Here is a 23,329-nt window from a genome sequence, read left to right on the forward strand (position 1 = left end):
TCTTCTGTGACTTCGCAGCCCCTGCTGTGCAGGGTAACTCAGAAACGGAGAGGATCAATGTGAGGTCTCGGAAGGGACAAGAAGCTGGGGGGGGGGGCAGGGCGGTTATTATGTACAATAATAGAGAATGCGGGAACATTAGTTTAGACTAGGGCTGAAACTCACGGGCCTTTAGCTACTTGGCTCAAGGCTGATGCTCTGCCACTTGAGCCACGACTCCAGGCTGGTTTTGAACCGCGATCCTCCGATCTCGAGTAGCTAAGATTCCAAGAGTGGCGCCCAGCTTCGAGCTCACTTTCTCAAAAGCAGCTGGGATCTGACAGCCAAAGCCCCGAAGAGCCAGATCCGTGGAGGACGCGCGGGTGAGGATCGACTCACCGACCCAACCACACCGCCCGCAGCCCACCCTAGAGGGCATCCTCTTCCACATCGCCGCCCGCACACTGACAGCCAATCACGAGCCGCGTGTGGCTTCCGGCTTCCAGACAGACCAATCACCTTTGGGGGTTGTGCGACGTCACCACCAATCCGCTCGGCACTCCTGGGAGACGCGGCCAATGGGGCCGCGGCTCCGCGGGCATGCGCGCGCCTGGGAGCCAATGGGAAGCGGCGTCCGGGCGGCCTGGCGCCAGGAGCTCCCGGCGGCGGTGGGGCGGGGTCGCAGGCTCGGGCCCGAGCCCCCTCCGCGCAGGGTGAGTGTGGAGCGGGCGGGGGGCGCGCCTGGGAGGCGGCGGGGAGCATGCGCATGGCGGGCCCGCGAGCGCTCGAGCGCCGCGCGAGGCCCCGAGCCCCGGGTCCGGATGTGCAGCCCGGGCGCCCCGCAGTCACCGCCCGGGGCTGGCGCGTTTGGAGGGGTTCACTCCCTTGTTGGGGGGCGCACGTTTCCCCCCTCCGATCCTTCCCCAGCTTTGATTACGCGCCGGCTGCACACCGCCGTCGAGCTTTTCCCTCTTCTCCACAGTTCTCTGTAGCAGGCACCCCAATAACGTCGTAGTTTTTTTTCCAGGCCCACATTCCCCACTTCCCCAGCTCCTTGCCATAACCCAGCAACAGCCCTGGATTGCTGGGCGCCTGGGAAAGGAGCCAAGCTGGACAGGGAAAGCCGAAGGGACTGGAGATGTAGAGCGAGCGAAGCCATGACGGACAGAAAGCAAAGCCCACCGTGCTACTGAAGCCAAAACGAATGAATGGATGCCGTGGTTGCATTAATGAGCTTACCACCCCCCCAGGGCCTCTTCCCCGCTGCATCCACCCCGCTCTGTTAGTGATTTGATTCTGGTTCGGGTCACCTTTGTTTGTTTGTGTTGAAGGTGTTCCACGCAGAACCATGTGGAGAGATGGGATGGCTCTTTTCCCACACCACCACCCTGCACCCCTCTCTTCTCCACGCCCGCAAACAGGACCAGAGCAGCTGAGTGAGTTGCCAGAGTTGACCCAGGAACATCTGCAGTATAATCCCCATCTCAGCAGTGCCTGATTACTTCAGGAAGGTTGGTTCAGAGTGGACTTCAGGTGGGGTGAGGCAGGATCTTACCATATTTCCCAGCATGGCCTCAAACTGGAGATCCAACTGTGTCTCCCTCTTCAGTGCTGACATTATAGGCACACACCACCATACAGCACAAGAGTGGTTTTTTTCCTCCTCCTCTTCCTCCTTTTGTTGCCTATCTGGGACTTGGATGTAGGGCCTGAGGGTTATGTCTAAGCCATGCTTCTGTTTCTAGCTTTTTGTTGCTTAATGAGTGATCAAGAGTCTCTTGGACTTTCCTGCCTTGGCTTGCTTCCAGCTTGGATCCTCAGATCTCAACCTCCTGTATAGCAGGGATTACAGGTATGAGCCACCATCACCTTGTGTTTTTCTTAATTCATTTTTATTTTATTTCAGAGTCAAACCTCTAACCACAGAGTGGATTCTTATATTGGTGCAAATTTATCCACAGAAGGGAGCATTCATCCTGGGCTTTCTCGTGTCCACCTGTAGTCCCAGCTGCTCAGGCAGCTGAGGCAGAAGGATCACTTGAACCCAGGTATCCTTAAAAAAAATAAATAAATAAATAAAATTCATGCCTGTCGCCCTAGCTACTCAGAAGGCTGAGATCTGAGGATCACAGTTCAAATCCAACCAGGGGAAAAAAGTCTATCAGACTCTTATCTTCAATGAACCACTAAAAAAGCTAGAAGTGGAGCTGTGGCTCAAGTGGTAGAGTGCTATAGTGCCTGGAGCACAAGACCTTAGGGACAGAACCCAGGCCCTGCATTCAAGGCCATGGACCAGCAAGAAAAGAAAGAGAAAAGAGGAACAGGGCACTGGTGGGTTATGCTCCAAAACCACGAGAGAGAGAGACAGAGACAAAGAGTGAGAAGGAAAAGAGGAAGAGCTTGATGTTAGCATAGCTGGCAGGAATCAGAGCTCCAGCCCCAACCCAACGCTGTCAATCAAATGTGGACATCCATGCTAGGGAGGAGACTCCACTAGATACCTTAGGTCCCATAGGCTGAGGGAGCCCCGAATTTACCCCTCGGTCCCCTACACAGGTATATGCAAATGGTAGAGCCATCCAGCAAGGGAGGCCTGGCAGCTGATCCTCTGTTCCCTCTTGAGGTGTCCACGGTGATTCCCAGGCAAGGCCAGCAAGCAGGCTGCTGAGGACACACAAGCCATGGCCGCTGCGGGAGGGGTGAAGGTGCTGCTGCACTGGGCTGGACCCACAGGTGGGGAGCCCTGGGTCACCTTCAACGATTCCCTGCTGACTGCAGAGGACATCTGTATTCAGATCGCACACAAAATCGGTGAGTCACACATGGGCCAGGGAAGAGGTGGGTAGGGCAAGGCCCCACACGTCTCCCAGAATGCACAACTGCTGTGCCAGCTCCAGGTTTTTTTTTTTTTTCTTTTCTTTTCATGTTTCACTCAAGGCCTGTACCACAGCCCCATGTCCAGTGTTTTTAATGGTACATTGGAGATCAGAGCCCCATGGACTTTCTGACTAAGCTGATTTTGAACCGTGATCACCAGACCTCAGCCTTTTAGATAGTTAGGATGACAGGCACGGTTGGGGTCTTGCTAATTTTGCCTGGGCTGACCTCACACCCTCTATCCTGTGTCTGCCTCTGCAGTAGCTGGGATTACAGGTGTGTACCACCAGGCCTATCCAGCAGCTCCAGTTCACAAAGCGAGAAGATGACAGGAAACATAATAAATGAGGTTGAGAGAACAGGAATTGGAGTACCAAGAAGGGTTATTGGAGGAGACATTTGTTTGAACAAAAGCTCTTACAATAGGTGAAGAGGAGATGGTACAGGCAGAGTGAACAATATATGCAAAGGCCCTGGGGTCATAATTTGCCAGGTACACAAGGGAAGCCTCTGAGGCTGGAATGGAGAAAGGAGGCAGCCAGGGAGATTATGTAGGGCATTGTGAATCTGTGGGGAGGATTTTGGATTTTATTCAGAGTGAGGAAGGGTTCTGAGCTGAGAAGGACATGAGTAGGCTTGAAAGCTCACTCACTCATGCTCTTTGGCTGTGGTCCAGGGAACAGTCTGGCATGCAAGAGATGCTGGGAAATGATGGGAGAGATAGAGAGAAGGCGGGTGGGGGGCTGGATCTTACCTTCCCTGGTATGATGGAGGAAGGATTTTTCGCAGTGACACCTTTGTCCTGAGGGTAGCAGAAGAACTGTACAAGGCCTAGAAAATAAACAGGAGACATTAATTTTGGGGTCATGATTCTGCGGTTTCAGATGGTTTAACCGAGGTGTGTGTAGGGGGGTGGACTCTTGGTACATCATAGTAGGGCATGCTATAGTTTAGGTCTCTCTTCTGCTTTCTGCTTTTTTAGTGGGGTGCATATCAGGGTTCAAACTCATGTCCCTACTTCGCCCTTACGCCCCAGTCTTTATTTGTGTGAGTTATTTTTGGTTGGTTGTTTTTTTCTTGGCCACAGGGCTTGAACTCAGGACTTGGGCACTGTCCCTAAGCTTTTCTGTTCAAGGCTAGCGCTATACTACTTTGAGCCACAGTCCCACTTCCGGTCTTCTGGTGGTTCATTGGAGATAAGAATCTCAGAAGGGACCGGGAGCATGGCCTAGTGGTAGCATGCACAAAACTCTGGGTTCAATTCCCTGGAACCACATACACAGAAAAAGCCGGGCGTGGCACTGTGGCAGAGTGCTAACCTTGAGCAAAAAAGTGTCCAAGGACAGTGCCCAGGCCCTGAGTTTAAGCTCCAGGACTGGCAAAAAAAAAAAAGAAAGTCTCATGAACTTTCCTGCCTGGGCTGGCATTGAACTGTGATCCTCAATAGTTAGCCTTCTGAGTAGCTAGGATTACAGTCATGAAACTCCAGTGCCTGGGCTGGCTTTGAACTGTGATCCTCAATAGTTAGCCTTCTGAGTAGCTAGGATTACAGTCATGAAACTCCAGTGCCTGGTTGCTCTGCTCCTTTTTTGTTTGTTTGTTTTGCCAGTCCTGGGGCTTGAACTCAGGGCCTGGGCATTGTCCTTGGGCATTCTCAAAGCTAGTGTTCTACCACTTGAGCCATAACACCACTTCCAGATTTTTCTGTGTATGTGGTACTGAGGAATTGAACCCAGAGCTTTGTGCCTGCTAGGTAAGCATTCTACCACTAGGCCCCGCTCCAGACCTCCTCCTCTACTTCTTACAAAGCTAGGACTATCAATCTGGGGGCCCCGGCCTCTTGGATCCAGGTGATCTCCCAAAGATCACTCGAGATTAACATTCCAGCGTCGGCATGTAGAAGTCAGTCCAGCTGGCTCATACCTGTCATCCTAGCTACTCAGGAGGTTGAGATCTAAGGATCTAGGTTTGAAGCCAGCATGGGCAGGAAAGTCCATGAGACTCTTATCTCCTATAATCTACTCAGAAGTGGCACTGTGACTCACTGGGTAGAGAATCAGTGTTGAGTACAAAGAGGCTCAGGGACAGTTCCCAGGCCCTGAGTTCAAGCCCCAGGAAGTCTAATGATGATATGTGTCATTTCATTCATCTCCAGCATTGTTTCCTTCCTCTAGCCATCTTTTCCCCCATTTAATACCCCACAGAGGGCATTCATGTTAAGGAAAGGGTGGGCCTTTCATCATGGAGGAATTGGTTCCCTGTCAGGGAAGTAGCAAGAAACCACAAAGGCCCCTTGATAGTTCCTCCAAACCACTTGGCTGAGGGAACTACTCCATGAGTCCCAGGGAACTCCACGTATTTAAGGAAGCGGGGTAGCTTCAGGGTAACTGGTGTCCATTCTTAGAAGTGGGAAGGAGAAGTAGGAACAAAAACCAAGGCACGCTAACAGAAGCCGGCTGGAGTACGGGGGCTGAGGGATTGGCCTTCTCGGAAGGAAATGGGGAGCTCAGAAATTGTGTGACACAGCATTCTCTCACAGGAAATCGTTGCTTAGCCAGGTCTCAGTGGCTTACACCTGTTGTCCCAGCTGCTCCAGAGGCTGAGATCTGACGATTGTGGTTTGAAGCCAGTCCAGGCAGGAAAGTTCCCAAGACTCTATTTCCAATGAACCACTGAAAAAACTGGAAATGGAGGAGATAGGCTCAAGTGATAGAGCACTAGCCTTGAGCAGAAAAGCTCAGGGACAGCGCCTAGGCCCTGAGTTCAAGCCCCAGGAACAGCACACAGGTGCACACACACACACACACCAATGCCGGAGTGAGTCAATGAGAAAAGTTTCACTGGGGTTCACCATTTTGTAGGACTTGGTTGCTTTGGGCATGTGGTTGAGACAGATGTCACAGCAGAGGCTTGTGGCAGAGCAGAACTGTCCTCCCCATAGTCAAAAAGCAGAGAGACAAATGATCAGAGTCCCACAATTTCTTGGACATTAGGCTGCCAATAACCTAAAGACCTCCTGCAAGGCCCCGCCTCTTAAAGGCTCCACACCCTCCTAATTTCATCACACGGGGGACCAGTCCTTTAACCCCAGGACTTGAGAAATGAGTCTTATAGGACTTGTATTTGAGGCGTGTATTTGGAAACCTTAGATCAGATCTGTCTGGAACAGGGTACATCAAAGGCGCCCTTTGACAGCAGGTCATAATTGGATATGCATATATGCATATATATATATATGGATTTTTTTGTCAGTTGTGGACTTTCTCAAGGTTAGAGCTCTACCACTTGAGCCTCAGCACCACTTCCAGCTGTTTTTCTATGTATGTGGTACCGACGAATCGAACCCGGGTCTTCATGCATGCTAGGCAAGCACTTTAACCACTAGGCCAAACTCCCGGCCCCTAGGTGGATATTTCTTTGGTGTTAAGAGTTACAGGCAAATTGCTGTTATTTCTAGAATTGTGTTCCTGTAGCATGTATTTCACTGCTGAAATAAGCAGCACATTTCTCTCCTCTCCCTCTCCTCCCGAATAAAGAAACCCAAGTTCGCTGGGGTCCTGTGGTTTATCCTTGTCATCCTAACACCTCAGGAGGCTGTGAACTGAGGATCTGGATGATTTGAAGCCAACCCAGACAAGAAAGTTAATGAAGCATTTATCTCCAATAAACCACTCAGAAAAAACCAGATGTGGTGCTGTGGCTCAAGTGATAGAATGCTCTCCTTGAGTAAAAAAAAGGCAGATATAATACCCAGGCTGAGTTCAAGCCCTAGGAACAGGAAAAAAAAAATTAAAATCAGTCTGGTTTTTTTCCTACCCATATTCCATTGGCCATGAACCTAGCTGCAAGGGAAGCTGGGAATTGTAGTTCCATGAGGCCTGGCACGGCATGATTAACATTGCATTTTCTTTTGCCTCTGTGCAACAGGAGAGGAGACCTAGGGAGCAGGTAATGGAGGGCCAGTATGGGGGATCTCAGGGAGGATGGCAGCAAATATGGCTCTGATTTCATTATTTTCCTATCCCAGGCATCACTCCACCCTGTTTCCATCTCTTTGCCCTCTTCGATACCCAGGCTGGAGTCTGGCTGCCCCCAAACCATACCCTGGACATGTCCAGAGACACAGATATGACTCTGTTATTCCGAATGAGGTGGGTAAGGCTGGAGGGAAGGCTTGGCCCTCTGTGTCTGGCCACGGGCCAGCTATATCCCTTCCCTTCCTGCAGGTTTTATTTCCGAAACTGGCATGGCCTGAAGTCTCAGGAGCCTCCTGTGTACCGCTGTGGATTCCCTGGGGCTGAAGCACCCCCAGAACGGGCAGAGCAGGGGTTACAAGTCTTGGATTCAGCCTCGTTTGAGTACCTCTTTGAGCAGGTGTGTGCAGGGATGGGGAAGTGAGATTGTAGGAATTTAGGAACCGTTTAAAGAGTGGCCAGGTCCTGCTATAATTCATTATCTTGAATCCATTTCAGCTCATGTCATCTGGGATTCTTTGGCTGCCTGAACAGCAAAAGAGCTTGGGTTGATTCTGGGCATGTGGTGTCTTCCAAAGATAGGCTCATGGCAGGTGGAAGCACAGGAATCATTAGTTTGATGCCAGTCTGAAATACTTAGCAAGATATAGTTTTTAAATTATTTGATGTGCTGGGAATGTGGCCTAGTTGGTAGAGTGCTTGCCTAGCATGCATGAAGCCCTGTGTTCGGTTCCTTAGTGCCAAATAAGCATTAAAAACAAAGCTGGAAGTGGTGTTATGGCTCAACTGACAAAGAGCTAGCCTTGAGCAAAAAGAAGATCAGGAAAGCGCCCGGGCTGGGCTCCGAGTTCAAGCCCCAGAAAGAAAAAAAAAATTTGATTATTATCAGTTCATTTTGTTGTTGTTATTGGTCATGAGGCTTGAACTCTGGGCCTGGGTGCTGTCCCTGAGCTCTTCAGCTCAAGGCTACCACCCTACCCCTGGGCCACAGCAACACTTCTTGTTTTCTTGTTGTTAATTGGAGATAAGAGTCTCCCTGTCTTAGCGTGGGTTTGGCCTAGTCGTATAGTGCTTGCCTAACTTGCATGAAGACTCAGGTTTGATTCCTTGGTCCCACATATACATAGAAAAAGCCAGAAATGGTGCTATAGCTCAAGTGGTTGAGCTCTACCCTTGAGAAAGTCCTAAGACAGTGCTCAAGCCCTGAGTTCAAGGCCCAGGACTGGCAAAAAAAAAAAAAAGAGTCTCATTGTCTTTAGTGCCTGGGCTAGCTTTGAACTGCGATCCTCAGATCTCAGTCTCCTGGGTTGCTAGGATTATAGGTGTGAGCCACCACGCCCAGCCAGGTTTTTTAAAAAGTAAAAACGAGTGTGGGTTCAGTGGTACAAGATTAATTAGTGATGTGTGCCACAGGCACAAGATTGAACTGTTAAGGGTATATTTCACCTTTCTTAGAAATGGTGACTTTACCGGTGTGGTGATTCACTCCTGTAATCCTAGCTACTCTGGACGCTGAGATCTGAGAATCGCAGTTCAAAGCCAGCTCTGTCCACTACAAAGCCATGAGACTCTTATCTCCAATTAATAACGAGAAAATAGGAAGTGGGGCTGTGGCTCAAGGGTAGGGTTGTGGCCTTGAACTGAAGAGTTCAGAGACAACACCAGGCCTAGAGTTCACCCCCTGACCTCCCCCCCAAAAAAAGAAAAGAAATGGTGACTTCTTCTTCTACAAAATGCCTAGAGCCAAGCAACTAAAGTTCTGTAGCTATAGAGAGTAAGACCGTTCTCACACTTCCTTTTCTCTCCATCCTCAGGGCAAGCATGAATTTGTGAATGATGTCGTCAGCCTGTGGGAGCTGACTAACGAGGAAGAGATCCACCACTTTAAAAATGAAAGCCTGGGCATGGCCTTTCTGCACCTCTGTCATCTCTCTCTCTGCCGTGGTGTCCCTCTGGAGGACGTGGCCAAGGAGATCAGGTGTCTGGGAATGGAGTGGGGACACGGAGTTAGTAAGGGAGATGATTTTCAAATCAGGGGGCTGGGAGGAGCCACGGTGTGGAAGGAAGGAGAGAAAGGAAGGAAGGAGAAGACAAGGAGAGAAGAAATAGAAAGCTCTATGCCATTACTGGTAGCAGGTGCAGGCCAGTGACAGAGAAGAGGGGACAGATGGGGAGGACACGGAAGGACTTGGTGTCCAGAGCTGTGCCTTTTCCTGATCATCATAAAATGAAAGAACTGGGACTGGAAACATGGCTTAGTGGCAGAGGGCCTGCCTAGCGTGCATGAAACCCTGAGTTGATTCCTCAGAATGACTTAGTGGTAGATTGCTGGCCTTGAGCAAAAGACGCTCAGGGACAGTGGCTGGGCCCTGAGTTCAAGCCCCACGACTGACAAAAAATAAAAAAAAGAATGAAAGAACCCCAAGTGGAGCTGAAACCCAGGGCCTTGAGCTCTTGAGTGTGGGCTGCTCCACTGCTGGAGCCACACCTCCACTCCCCGCTTCTTTGGACATCGACTTCCCTGCCTGGGACGGGCCTGGAACCGGAGTTGCCGGGCCCTTCCAGTCCCCTGACACCCCGTGTCCCCGTGTCCCCCGCAGCTTCAAGGACTGCATCCCGCGCTCCTTCCGCCAGCAGATCCGCCAGCACAACGCGCTGACGCGCCTGCGCCTGCGCAGTGTGTTCCGCCGCTTCGTGCGCACCTTCCAGCCGCGCCAGCTGTCGGCGCACGCGGTCATGGTCAAGTACGTGGCCACCCTGGAGCGCCTGGCGCCGCGCTTCGGCGCCGAGCGCCTGCCCGCCCGCCACCTGCAGGTGCAGGCCCAGGCCCCCGGGGCGCCCTGCTACACCCAGGACGGCGGGCAGGGCGCCCAGGACCCCGACCCGGACTCAGCCCTCGGGCCCCCCACCCACGAGGTGCTGGTGACCGGCGTGGGGGGCATCCAGTGGCGGCCGGTGCAGGCCGAGGTGAGCCGGACGATGCTTCTTGCTCCCAGGGTCAGGGGTTCCCATTTGTCCCTGGCAGGCCACCCAGGGCCAATCTGTGCCTGGGAGCTTGTGTGTGTGTGTGTGTGTGTGTGTGTGTGAGAGAGAGAGAGACAGACAGACAGACAGACAGAACACTCAGGGCCTGGAAGCTGTCCCTGAACATTTTCTCTTAAGGCTGGTGCTCCACCACTTGAGTCACAGCCCCACTTCTGGCTTTTTGCTGGCTCACTGGAGATTTTGAATTTCACGGATTCTCATGAACTTCCTAAGGCCTGGCTGGCTTCAAACTACAATCCTCAAATCTCTGCCTTCTGAGTAGCTAGAATTATAGGTGTGAGCCACCAGCACCCACTTTGGGGAGCTACTTTTTTTTTTTTTTTTTTTTTGCCAGCCCTGGGGCTTGAACTCAGGGCCTGAGGGTTTTCTCAAGGCTGGCACTCTACCACTTGAGCCCCAGCACCACCTCCAGCTTTTTCTATGTATATGATACTGAGGAATCCAACCCAGGTCTTCATGCATGTTAGGCAAACACTCTACCACTAGGCCAAACTCCCCAGCCCTTGGGAGCTCCTTTACAAAAAACTTTTAACCTCAGTAGCTCCCTCCTAAAATTCTACCCACTCAGGAGACTGAGATCTAATGGCTCATGGTTTGAAGCCAGGACAGGATTGGATCTCTAGTGAACCACCAAAAAGCCAGAAATGAAGTTGTGGTTCAAGTGGTAGAGCAAGAACCCACGCCCCGCAAGTTCATGTCCCACTGTCGGCATAGGAAAAACAAAACAGAAACGCAACAAATGGTTCAAGGGAAACCTGGGCAACATAGCAAGACCTTATTGCAAACAAAAGGAATACATCAACAGGCCTCGTTCCCCGTGTCTGTACCCCAGGTGCTGAGTTCCCAGGATTCCAAGGGTGACAGTGGCAGCAGCAGGAATTCCCAGGCCCACCTGGCGGGGAAGAGAGGCAAAGCCCACCGGGCAGGAGAGCAGGTGGTGGGCAGGCCCTGGGAGCCGCCCTGGACCTATTTCTGTGATTTCCAAGACATCTCCCACATGGTGCTGAAAGACACCCGTGTCAGCATCCACCGGCAAGACAACCAGTGCCTGGTGGGGCCCTGGGCCACAGCCGGGTGGGGTGGGCCGTGGGTGCAGCTCTGCTCCCCGCTGCCCATCTGACCTCCTCCTGGTCTTGCAGGAGCTGAGCCTACTTTCCCGGGCCAGTGCGTTGTCTTTTGTGGCTCTGGTGGACGGCTACTTCCGCCTGACAGCCGACTCCAGCCACTACCTGTGCCACGAGGTGGCACCACCACGGCTGCTGATGAGCATACAGGATGGCATTCACGGACCGCTGCTGTGAGGGGGTGTGGCCGGGGCTGGGGGCGTGGCCGGGGGCGTGGTCGGCACTTGCCTCAGGGCAGGGCTTGTCTGTGAATGTCAGCTCCGTGTGTGTGTCTCCATGTCCTTACTGCACACTGTTTGCACATGCATGCAGGTGCTTCCAGGAATTGCGTGTGTGTCTGTGAGTGTGTAAAGGTGAACACCCATGTGTCCGCATGCATGCCCACATTTGGGCAACTGTAGGTGTGTAGGGTTCTCACATGCACACACATGCATCCTTTACGTGCACACACGTACACACTTGTACATGCATACCATATCTTATACACATTTGTGTACACACAGGCCTGCACGCACGTGCTTGTTGAGGGCTTGTGAGTGTGAGCGGGGTGTGGTAGCATATCCTTGTGCAAGTGTTACTCTGGAGCTGTCACCCCGTCTCCTTGCATATTTAACTGCTTGTGTTTGTGTCTTCAGTTTGTGATTGGCATTGCCTACCTGTCCAGGAGCTTTTACTGTCACTTGTGCTTTTTTGTGTGATACTGAGGATTGAACTCGGAGCCGGACGCTTGCAAGACTGGCACACTCCCTAGGGGAGCCACACCTCCAGCCCTGTTTTGGCTCTGGTTATCGTGGGATTGTGTGTACGCCAGGCCTGGGGCTTGAACTCAGGGTCTCATGCTCTTGCTTGTCTTTTGCACTCAAGGCTAGAGCTCTACCGCTGGAGTCCCAGCTCTGCTTCTGGGTTTTGGTGGCTCATTGGGCCTTGAACCTTCAGTCTTCAGATCTCAGCCTCCTGAATAGCTGGGGTTACAGGTGTGAGCTCCTGTCCCTTCCCCTCCTCTTCATTGGGCCCTCTTGCTCCCCTTCAGGGATCCGTTTGTGCAAGCCAAGCTGCGGCCGGAAGATGGGTTGTATCTCATTCACTGGAGCACTAACCACCTCTACCGCCTCATCCTCACAGTGGCCCAGCGTGACTCGGTGGGCCTGGGTCACTGACTGGAGCGTGGCCGGGCACACTGTTGGCTTGGCCCTCTGCTCACTGGGCCTTCTTCCCACCTCAGGCATCCGGGGTGCGGGGCTTGCGCCTCCGGAAGTTCCCCATCCTGCAAGAGGCCGGAACCTTTGTGCTGGAGGGCTGGGGCCGCTCCTTTGCCAGCATCGGGGAGCTGCGCGCGGCTTTGCAGGGCTGTGCCCTGCGGGCTGGCGAGGACTGCTTCCCACTGCGCCGCTGCTGCCTGCCCCGACCTGGAGGTAGGTGAGGAGGGTGAAGACCAGGGCCTGCGCCTGGCATCTTTTCCCCCTGAGCCAGCCCCTGTCTGGGATTTCGCTTCTGCCCCTAGAAATCTCCAACCTCCTCATCATGCGGGGGTCACGGGCCAGCAGCCAGCCGCTTAATCTCAGCCAGCTCAGCTTCCACCGGGTCCATCAGGACGAGATCACCCAGGTGTGTGTGGCGGTGGTGGGCGGGGCCACCAGGGTCGGGCGGGGCTAACTGGGTGGGCGGGGTCAGCGAAGCTACCGGATCCAATGGGATACAACCCTCGGGTGGGTGTGGCCCCCCGGTGGGCGGGGCCTTCAGGAGGAGCGCGCCTAGGCAGGGAAGTAGGCCCCGGGTGGGCGTGGCTATGAGATCCACATTGGTGGGCGGGGCCAAGGGTTTCAAAGGATGCGGTTGCTCTGGTGGGCGGGGCTTGTTCTAAGGCTGGATCGCGGGTTTCCCATGACATGAAGTGCTGATGGGCATGGTTTGAACCATGGGCGGAGGGGGGGCCCTGGCTGCTGCTTATGGTGCAGCTAGCCTTAAGGTTATATTCTGTACCACTTCCCACAGCTCTCCCATCTGGGCCAGGGTACACGGACCAACGTGTACGAGGGCCTCCTACGTGTGGGGGGCCCTGTGGAGGAAGAGGAGGAGGAGGAGGACAAAGTGGACAGCGGGATCTCCCTGGAGCCATTTGGGGGCCGTGGTCAGGAGCTTCGCGTGGTCCTTAAAGTGCTGGACCCCAGTCACCATGACATTGCCCTGGTGAGAGTGTGCTGCGAGCCCTGACGTGTGTCCTGGGAGGGGAGTGGGACAGGAAGGGTGGGCTTTGCAGCCTGTGACCTTGCCCTGTCCTCACAGGCCTTCTACGAGACTGCCAGCCTCATGAGCCAGGTCTCCCACTCACACCTGGCCTTTGTGCATGGCGTCTGTGTGCGTGGCTCCGAGAGTGAGTGAACCCCATGCACGCCCACCACCGCCTTTTAGACATACCCATTTCCCTGGCTGAACCCCTACTCCTAACTTCTTTTGTGTGTGTGTGTGTGTGTGTGCTGGAACCCAGGGTTTGTACGCACACAGTCGTTGAGTCACACCCCAGCCCCTCTGATTACTCATGCATGGCCTGAATCCTGACTCTGGGCTAACCTTGACCTTCCCTCCATAGCCCACCCCTGACATCCTAATCCCAGATACACTTTGGCCCTCCCTCACCTGTATGCCAGCTTTCCACTTACACCCTGATTGCTGGCTCCACCCGGTCTCCATCTTCCACCTTGTCTTCTCTACCCTCGCCCTCATCAGCTCTCCAATCTTAGTCTTGCCATAGCGTGACCCCCTAAGAATAGAGTCATCCCTCCTCTCCATCCCCGTGAGTCTCTCCTAAACCTCTGTGTCCTACATCTACCCCAACCCCTGGGCCCTAGAGAGAGGGGGGTGGGGAAGGGAGTTTCCTGGAGCAGCTGGATCTTTGCAGACATCATGGTGACGGAGTATGTGGAACACGGGCCCCTGGATGTGTGGCTGCGGCGAGAGCGGGGCCACGTGCCCATGGCCTGGAAGGTGGTGGTGGCCCAACAGCTGGCTAGTGCCCTCAGCTACCTGGTACATGGTCTGTGGGTGGTAATGTCTAAGTCAGGAGGGGCCAGCGAGCCTGGGCGTTGTGGGGGGGGAGGTCAGGACACAGCCCTAGTCCACGAGCTGGTATCTGGCCTTTGCTGTCTCTATTTATTTGATTTGATGTTTGTGTGGGTCCTGGGGTTTGAACTGTGTGTGCACCTGGGCACTGTCCCTGAGCTTTTCTGCTCAAGGCTAGCACTCTACCACTTGGACGACTGGAATTTTGCAGGACTGGCAGGTAGTCCTGAGGCTTGAACCTAGAGCCTCAACACTTGCTTGGCAGGCTCTCTACCACTTGAGCTACACCCTAAGCCAGAACCTGGGATATGGGGTGGAAAGAGACAAGGACAACTCACTCACCATTCATTAGTTCTCTATGGGTTCCAGGACCCATGCATGTCCAAGTCCCTTCTAGAAATGACGTACTGTACATTAGGTATGGTGGCTCACTGCTATAATCCCAGCTGCTTGGGAGGCAGAGATGAGAGGATCACAGTTGGAGGCCAGTCCAGCCCCCCCACCCCCCAAAAATTAGAAAAACCCTATCTCAAAATAAACCAAATTTGGTAGCACACATCTATAATCCCAGCACTGTACAGGTAGTGCAAAGGTCCTGGGGCAGAGGGGAGGGGGGTGCCTGGCACACATGTGGGACTAGTAATGGGGTTTCCTGGCCTTTGGTCCCTGGAGAACCTCGGCCACTGACTCAGCTTCCTAGTGCTAGTGCTAGCTTGCAGTGAGAAAGTGTAGGCATCCCGTCATGACAAGTGTTGATGTGCTCTTTTTTGCACGTAAATGCCAGTTGAGTTTGGGGACACGGTCTGTGCCATTTCCCCGGTGGTCACTCCTTCCTGTTCTTGTCTCCCATTCCAGGAGGACAAGAGCCTGGTTCATGGTAATGTCTGTGGCCGAAACATCTTACTAGCCCGGCCAGGGTTGGCAGAGGGCACCAGCCCATTCATCAAGTTGAGTGACCCCGGTGTGGGCCTGGGGGCCCTCTCCAGGGAGGGTGAGTACCCCAGCACAGCGGGCCTCAGGGATAGGGTATCCCTACTCCTTCCATGACCCCTTTTAACCTCTGACCTTGGTCCCCAGAACGCATTGAGCGCATACCCTGGACGGCTCCCGAATGTCTGACCAGTGGAGTCAACAGCCTGAGCACTGCAGCCGACAAGTGGGGGTTCGGGGCCACGCTGCTTGAGATCTGCTTTGATGGGGAGGCCCCCCTGCAGGGCCGTGGCCCTTCTGAGGTACATCCGTGCATCCCTGCATCTCCAAGTCATGGGACTTGAACTCTGGGCCTGAGCATTGTCCCTGAGCTCTTCAGCTCAAGCCTACTGCCCTACTCCTGAAACCACAGCGCCATTTCCTGGGCCTCCATCTCTTGGGGTTCATCACTTTTTTTGGGGGGGGATCAATCATAGGGCTTGAACTCAGGGCCTGGGTACTATCTCTGAGCTCGTTCATTCAATGTTAGCGCTCCAGCACTTTGAGCACAGTACCACTTCTGGTTTACTGGTGGTTCACTGAAGATAAAGCGTCTAAAGGGCTTTCCTGCCTAGGCTGGCTTTGACCCGCGATCCTCACATCTCAGCCTCCTGAGTAGCTAGGATGACAGATTTGAGCTCTTGGCTTTGTCCTTACCTTTCAAGGAAATCAGTAGAGGCCAAGACACAGAGCCTGCAAGCAGTAGGCTTCAGCATGGGCAGTGGGCAGGGCAGAGAGAAGACCGACCTTAGGGTGTGCACGAGGCTTGCCTGGCCTCAGGTTTTATTTAATGTAGAATGGCTGGACAGGTGTGGCAGTTCACACCTGAAATCCCGGGTAATGAGGAGGCAGAAGTAGGGAGTTCTGCCTGGGCAAAACATCTCATAGACCCAACTGGGCCCCAGTGAAATCCTAGTTACTCAGGAAGCTGGGATCTGAGGATCGTGGTTCAGAGCCCAGCCCAGGCAGGAGATTCTCATCTCCAAGTAATCATCAGGAAATCAGAAGTGGCTCTGGCTCTCAAAGTGGTCGAATGCTAGTCTGGAGTAAAAGAGCCCTGAGTTCAAGCCCCTTGATCAACAACAACAAAAATTCAAGACCCTGGGCCGCGAGTTTGGCCTAGTGATAGAGAAAGCCCAAGAATAGTATTCAGGCCCCGAGTTCAAGGCCCAGGACTGGCAAAAAAAAAAAAAAAAAAATTCAAGACCCTACTGAAAAATTATAAGCAAAAGGGTTGGGGATGTGGGTCAAGTGGTAGAGGACCTGCCTAGCAGTCCTGAGACATTGGGTTCTGCTCCAAGTACCAAAAAACAAAAGTGCAGAATTAGGCCACTGAGCCTGGTAAGAAAAGGCAACTATAGCCAGGCATGGTGGCTCACGCCTGTAATCCTAGCTACTCAGGAGGCTTGAGATCTGAGGATCCCAGTTCAAAGCCAGCCTGGGCACTAAAGTCTGTGAGACTCTTATTTCCAATTAACCACAAGAAAACCGGAAGTGGCGCTGTGGCTTGAGTGGTAGGGCAGTAGCCCTACCTGAGCTGAAAAGCTCAGGGACAGCATCTAGGACCAGAGTTCCAAAAACATGGGAAGTAATGCACCTACTACCTGGTGAATGTACCTGCCACACCTCTATACATTACCTTGACAATAAAAAATCACAGCATGCATCAGGGGTGGGTAGAAACCAGGACAGTAAGGACCCAGGGGTGAACTTGGGTGCAAGCCAAGGCTCTCAGGGCCTCCCCTTCCTCTTGGAAACATTGGGAATAAACAGAACCAGGTCCTTGGAGTCACAAATGGGGTGCTCATACTCCCCCCACCACATCCCTTGCCATGTAGAAAGAGTGTTTCTACCAGAAGCAACACCAGCTGCCCAAGCCCTCGACCCCTGAGCTAGCCACACTTACTAGCCAGTGCCTGACCTACGAACCGGCCCAGCGACCATCCTTCCGCACCATCCTGCGAGATCTCACTCGGCTGCAGCCTCACAGTGAGCCTCATTGCAGTGCTGGGACCCTGAGGAATGGGGACAGGATTGGGGACCCCCGCCAGCCCCTGAGCTCTCCATATAAGAGGCACATTTGGGCTGCCGGACTAGGGCGGGGAGAAACCCATCTTGTGATTCCCCAGTGTGAGTTTGCCTGGAAAATGGCTAGAGGTCCTTCTCCCCACACTGTGGCTTTTACAGATCTAGTGGATATCTCTACTGTGAACCCGGACTCAACCGCCTCGGACCCCACGGTTTTCCACAAGCGGTATTTGAAAAAGATTCGGGATCTGGGCGAGGTAAGGGCCGGGCCCAGTTGGTCCTGATGAGGGAGGGTTGGAGATGATGCCAAGGTCTCTGACCTGTGGCTGGGAAAGCCTGAGCTCCAAGGGAGGCCCAGGTGAACTGGAAAGGGCCTTGAGTCCCAGACCCCCCCCACCCCATCGCAGGACTGGGTGGGGCACAGGACTTCCAAAATGGATGGTTCCAGAGGCCTGGCCTGAGAATCCAGGCTAGGAATGACTCTTTTCCCCCTGGCCCAGGGGCACTTTGGCAAGGTCAGCCTGTACTGCTATGACCCCACCAACGATGGCACTGGGGAGATGGTGGCCGTGAAAGCCCTCAAGGCCGGTTGCGGCCCCCAACTCCACTCTGGCTGGAGGCGAGAAATCGACATCCTGCGCACACTCTACCACGAGCACATCGTCAAGTACAAGGGCTGCTGCGAGGACCAAGGTGGGCGGCCCCGCCGAGCTGGTGGGCAGGTCATTTCTGGCCAATGAGAATATCAAGACACGCGGGTGGGCGTGGCCAGGCGGGCTTCTTTACAGTTGGATGAAGTCCAGCTAGGCTTTGATGGTGCATCCCTGTAAATCCTAAATCCTAGTGACTCGGGAGGCTGAGATCTGAAGACTGCAAAGTCCATGAGACGTTTATGATTATTATTATGATTATTATGATTATTGCCATTTCTAGGGCTTGAACTCTGAGCCTAGAACTGTCCTTGGGCATTCTCAAAGCTAGGGCTCTGCCATTTAAGCCACAGCACCATTTCCAGCTTTTTCTGTATATGTGGTACCAAGGAATTGAACCCAGGCCTTCATGCATGCCAGGCAAGCACTCGACCACTATGCTCCGGGCCTGAGACCTTTGTGTGTGTGTGTGTGTGTGTGTCAGTGTGTGTGTCAGTGTCATGGGGCTTGAACGCTGGGTCTGGGTGCTGTCCCTGAGCTCTTCAGCTCAAGGCTACCGCCAGCCCTGGGCTTGAGCTCAGGGCCTGAGCACTGTCCTTGGACTTTCTCAAGGCTAAAGCTCTACCACTTGAGCCTCAGCACCACTTCCGGCTTTTTTCTATGTATGTGGTACCGAGGAATCGAATTATAGGAATGGGCCACCAGCGACTGGCTCCATGGGACTGTTCTCTCTCCAGTCCCCCGAGTTCAAGCCCCAGGACCACTCCCGCACACACTGACACTGGTTCTTGGGTGGGTGGTGATTTTGTCTTCTCCACCCTGGCCCCTTCCATGCCAGGTGAGAAGTCAGTGCAGCTGGTCATGGAGTACGTGCCCCTGGGTAGCCTCCGGGACTACCTGCCCCGGCACAGCGTCGGGCTGGCTCAGCTGCTGCTCTTCGCCCAGCAGATCTGTGAGGTGGGCCGGCTCCGCTCCTGCTTGCAGAACCTGCTACCTCTGCTTCTGCCTACCCCGGGCAGTCCTGTCCAGCCTGAGCCTGCTCATTAGGCCTGCCCCTCCTCGCCCCCTCTTCTGAAATGCCCAACACTGGTTCCTGTCCCTCTGGGGCCTGGTTTCCACTTGCCTGGCCACGCCCACCGCACTGGCTCCTCCCACTGCCGCAGGACAGCGCCCACAGATCTCACCACGCCCATCACCACAGTAACGCCCACAAGGCAGACCACGCCCACCACCCTGGCCACGCCCACCCGGCTCTCTGCATCTGCCTTTGCTCTCTGGCTCCACCTGCAATCCCCTCCTCCCTCTTGACCTGGTACTTACTTATAGACTCAACCTGTCGCCCTGTCGTCCTGGCCATCTGCTCAGACCCTGCCACCCATCGCTACCCCACTCCCCCCCACCCCCAGCCCCACAGACCCTGACTTGCCCTGCCCCACCCCTAGGGCATGGCCTACCTGCACGCCCAGCATTATATCCACCGAGATCTTGCTGCGCGCAACGTGCTGCTGGACAACGACAGGCTGGTCAAGATCGGGGACTTTGGCCTAGCCAAGGCCGTGCCTGAAGGCCACGAGTACTACCGCGTGCGCGAGGATGGGGACAGCCCCGTGTTCTGGTGACCAAGGGGGTGACCAAGGGGGAGGTGTCAGTTGGAATAGCAGGGTGGAGACTGAGGAAGAGCTAAAATACTAGGGGGGGCCTAGAAACTTAATGGGGGGGCGGGTAGAGCCACCTGGGCTTGGCCCAGGTCGACCTTCCCTTGGGACTGCCACCTTGCCCCAGGAGGGCTCCAGCCTCAGCTGGACTCCCACACCCTCCAGTCCTGAGGCCCGCCCCTCCTCTCCCCAGGTATGCCCCAGAGTGCCTCAAGGAGTGTAAGTTCTACTACGCATCTGATGTCTGGTCCTTCGGGGTGACACTCTATGAGCTGCTGACCTACTGTGATGCTAGCCAGAGTCCCCCCTCGGTGAGCACCAAGCCCCACCCAGGGGAAAGGGACATTAGGACAATCAAGTCATATCGCTCCACAGCCAGGTGTGAAAAGCCTCCTACTTGGAAAGTGAGGTAGTAAGATCAAGAGTTTGAGGCCAGTCTGGACAAAAGAAATTTTTTTTAAAAAATAGCTTAACCCTATCTTGCAGAATACAAAATAATGAGTTGGGGTGTAGCTCAAGTGGTAGAGTACTTGCCTAGCAGGTGCGTTCAATCCTCAGTACCAAGAAAACAAAACAAGAGCTCTCTCCATCTTAGCAGCTGCCTCACAGCGCCAGTATTTAACATGAATCATTTATAGTTCAAGCTTTTTGGTTTCGACAGGCTCCAAACTTCTTTTGTTTGGATGTTTTTTTTTCTTTTTTGTGGTACTGGGGAATCAAACCCAGGACATTGCACTTGCTAGGTAAGCACTTTGCTACTGAACTGTGTCCCAGCCAAACGAGGACTTATAGCATTGCAAACAGAATGAGTTGTTTTTGTTTGTTTGTTTTTTTGCCAGTCCTGGTTGATTGAACTCAGGGCCTGGGCATTGTCCTTAAGTTTCTTTTGCTCAAGACTAGCATTCTACCACTTGAGTCACAACGCTACTTCTGGCATTTTCTTTGTATGTGGTACTGAAGCATGGAAGCCAGGGCTTCATGTATGCTAGGTGAGCACTCTGCCACTAGGCTACCCTCCTGGCCCAGGGTGAGCCTTTTCTGTGGCCACAGTGACCCTTTCTCCTTTTTGGTGCGTCATGGGATTTGTACTCTGGGCCTGGACACTGTCCCTGAACTCTTCAGCTCAAGGCTGCCATCCTACCCCTGGATTGGATCTACGGCCCCACTTCCCATTTTCTAGTTATAAATTAGAGATAAGGGTTTCATGGTCTTTTGTGCCTAGACTGGTTTTAAATTGTGATCCTCAGATCTCGGCCTCCTGAGTAGCTTGGATTACAGGTCTGAGCCACTGGTGCCCTGCCCCTTTCTTCCTTTTTCTGGCTGTGATTTCCATGGCTTACTCTGATTGGCCCAGCAGAGTTCTTATGTGCATTTGCTAACCAATCACTGAACAGTTATGAGCCACAGTGATTGGCCAGATCGCCCTCTGTGGGTGGGCCAGCCAGGAGAAGATTCTGTTATTTGGAATGCTTTTATAGCCCCAGCTTCTGGAGATTGGAATCAAGAGCAGCACTTAATCCTAAATTCTGGGGTGTGTGTGTGTGTGTGTGTGTTTAATTGAAGATAAATTATTGATTAGTGGGGGCCGGGAGTTTGGCCTAGTGGTAGAGTACTTGCCTAGCCTGCACAAAGACCCAGGTTTGATTCCTCTGTACCACATACATAGAAAAGCCAGCAGGGGTGCTGTGGCTTAAGTGGTAGAGCGCTAGCCTTAAGCATCAAGTGTCCAAGGACGGGGCTCAGGCCCTGAGTTCAAGTGTGAGGATGGGGAAAAAAAAAGAAAAATGGTTTTTGGATAGAACCTTAGTCATGCAACTGGGAAAGTGTTGAGGTGGGATTTGAACCCCCACTGTGGAGAACTCCAGGCCTCCAATCTCTACCCAGGCGTCTCTCACCCTGGCGATGTCATCTCTCCATCTGTAGAAGTTCATCGAGCTCATAGGCCTCACCCAAGGCCAGATGACAGTGCTGAGACTCACCGAGTTGCTGGAACGAGGAGAGAGGCTGCCGCGGCCTGACAGATGCCCCAGTGAGGTGAGACAGATTCTCCACCCCACCCCAATTCGTGCTTCCCCTCCCCCCCCACTCCACATAAGCCAGCCGGGGGGAGCAGCACCCCATCCCTCCATTCTCCTTTCCCAGGTCTATCTCCTCATGACCAACTGTTGGGACATGGTGGCCTCCTACCGCCCTACCTTCCAGAACCTCATCCCTATCCTCAAGATGGCCCACGACAAGTACCAGGCCCAGGCTCCTTCCGTGTTCAGTGTGTGCTGAAGTACAAGGCCAGGTCAGCACCCAGACAGCATCTCAGGGTCCCAGCCTCTGGACCCTCTGTCTGGAGACCTCCACATCTGTAAACTGACTGCATTTTTATGTGTTGCCAGTCCTAGGGCATGAACTCATGGCCTAGGTGCTGGCCCTGACTTTTTTCTCTTTTCTTTTTTTTTCTCAAGGCTAGCCCTCTACCATTTGAGCCACAGTTCCATGTCTGACCTTTTGGTGATTCGTTGAAGATGAGAGTCTCACAGACTTCCCTGCTTGGGCAGGCCTCGAACCTCAATCCTCAAACCTCAGCCTCCTGAGTAGTTAGGGTAACAGATGGGAGCCACCAGGATCCAGCCAAATCCAACTGTTAAACTTCTGTGTACCCCTAAACTAGCAGCTAGGCTGAGGTGTAACTCAGTGGCACAGCATAGGTTTAGCATACAAGATAACCCTGCATTCCATCCTCGGCACCCCAAATACCACGAAAAAAAGTTATATTACCAACTTGACCAGTTTCTGGTACACAGAAGGCACTCAATAACAGCTCGTTCAATGTCCAAAATATTTGGGTGACACTTTCCCCCTAGAAAGGACTTGACTAGGCTTCCCTTTGTGTTCTGAGAGACCTCTACATATTTTCTACCTCATAGGACTGATGTGGAGGAGTGCTGGGGGTGGGGATGTACATCGTGAACGGAAATGTTCATAATAACAGGGCTGGGAGCGTGCCCTCGTGGTATAGTGCTTGTCTAGCATTCACAAAGCTCTGGGTTCCATTTCTTAGTATCACAAATATAGAAAAAGTCAGACATGTACTGTGGCTCAAGAGATAGAGCACTGGAGAAAGCCCAAGGACAGTGCCAAGGCCCTAAGTTTAAGCCCCAAGAATGGCAAAAAGTTAATAAACATTCCATTTTGTTAACCTGGTTGTCGCATTGCTGCTTGAGTCATACACATCTGTGCACTTCTGAAGCCCATGGCCGCGTGCAGTGGTTTGTGCTTGTAATTCTGGCCCTCCTGAGTTGAAGATCAGCCTGGGCTTACCTCTCAGGTCAGAGGCCAGCTTGCAACTTACCAACACGTGTATCCGAAAAAGCGCTTAATCTTAAAGAGTTCAGGGCTCTCAGCCCGGGCAACCTAGCAAGACCCACATCTTAATTTTTTTTGGTCAGTCATGGGGCTTGAACTCAGGGCCTGGGCACCGTCCAACGGGCTCTTTCATTCAATGGTTGTGTATCTGGCTCCCTGACAGAACAAGCCTACCATGGCTTTAATCCTTGGTATTACAACACACAAAAATAATCTTGAGACTGGGCATGGTGGCTCACGCCTGTAATCCTAGCTACTCAGGAGGCTGAGATCTGAGGATTAAGATTCAAAGCCAGCCCGGGCACAAAAGGACCTGAGACTCTTATCTCCAAGTAACCTCTAGAAAACTGGGAAGTGGGGCTTGGCTCAAGGGTAGGGTGGTCGCCTTGAGCTGAAGACAGCGTGCAGGCCGCGAGTTCCAGCCCCATGACCCACAAAACAAAATTAATAATTATAATCTTGAGCCAGGTGTGGTGGTGTGTTTGTAATCCCAGGATTATGAGTTCCAGAACAGTCTTGGTTATAGACCAAAATCCTGTCTGAAAGAACAAAGCAGAGGCCAGTAGTAGAGTGCTTGCCTAGCATGCACAAAGACCCGGGTTCAATTCCTCGGT

General features: G+C 53.2%; 1 protein-coding gene across 4 annotated transcripts; it reads left to right on the top strand.

Moving 5' to 3' along the window:
- Positions 1 to 616: 616 nt before the first annotated feature.
- Tyk2 (tyrosine kinase 2) lies at positions 617 to 22,296 on the top strand. Of its 4 annotated transcripts, XM_090336393.1 has the most exons (28): positions 617 to 692; positions 1,311 to 1,490; positions 1,788 to 1,831; positions 1,941 to 2,027; positions 2,603 to 2,790; positions 6,884 to 7,007; positions 7,083 to 7,230; positions 8,645 to 8,808; positions 9,431 to 9,797; positions 10,708 to 10,926; positions 11,015 to 11,172; positions 12,030 to 12,138; positions 12,222 to 12,411; positions 12,501 to 12,604; positions 12,992 to 13,186; positions 13,283 to 13,370; positions 13,896 to 14,023; positions 14,912 to 15,047; positions 15,134 to 15,288; positions 16,864 to 17,014; positions 17,213 to 17,310; positions 17,554 to 17,746; positions 18,542 to 18,660; positions 19,146 to 19,318; positions 19,552 to 19,669; positions 21,282 to 21,392; positions 21,501 to 21,648; positions 21,815 to 22,296. In XM_090336393.1, exons 5-27 carry the CDS (start codon positions 2,661 to 2,663, stop codon positions 21,633 to 21,635), a joined length of 3,513 nt encoding a protein of 1,170 aa, XP_090192519.1. In that variant the 5' UTR covers positions 617 to 692; positions 1,311 to 1,490; positions 1,788 to 1,831; positions 1,941 to 2,027; positions 2,603 to 2,660; the 3' UTR covers positions 21,636 to 21,648; positions 21,815 to 22,296. The 4 variants fall into 4 exon arrangements, with proteins under 4 accessions (XP_090192519.1, XP_090192510.1, XP_090192528.1 ...); XM_090336384.1 differs by lacking the exon at positions 1,788 to 1,831 and having other exon boundaries at positions 1,886 to 2,027; XM_090336402.1 differs by lacking the exons at positions 1,788 to 1,831; positions 21,501 to 21,648; positions 21,815 to 22,296 and having other exon boundaries at positions 1,886 to 2,027; positions 21,243 to 21,325.
- Positions 22,297 to 23,329: the final 1,033 nt, after the last annotated feature.

The sequence above is a fragment of the Megascapheus bottae genome, chromosome 1 (assembly GCF_031878675.1).
Source record: "Megascapheus bottae isolate mThoBot1 chromosome 1, mThoBot2.hap1, whole genome shotgun sequence".
Taxonomy (NCBI): Eukaryota; Metazoa; Chordata; class Mammalia; order Rodentia; family Geomyidae; genus Megascapheus; species Megascapheus bottae.

What these genes read in the sequence shown, in the direction of transcription:
- Tyk2 (XM_090336393.1), top strand. Translation starts at nt 2,661, where the DNA reads ATGGCCGCTGCGGGAGGGGTGAAGGTGCTGCTGCACTGGGCTGGACCC. An exon ending in CAGTGGCCCAGCGTGACTCG is followed by an intron (nt 12,139 to 12,221) that starts GTGGGCCTGGGT and finishes TTCCCACCTCAG; the next exon opens with GCATCCGGGGTGCGGGGCTT. An exon ending in CTAGCCAGAGTCCCCCCTCG is followed by an intron (nt 19,670 to 21,281) that starts GTGAGCACCAAG and finishes CTCCATCTGTAG; the next exon opens with AAGTTCATCGAGCTCATAGG.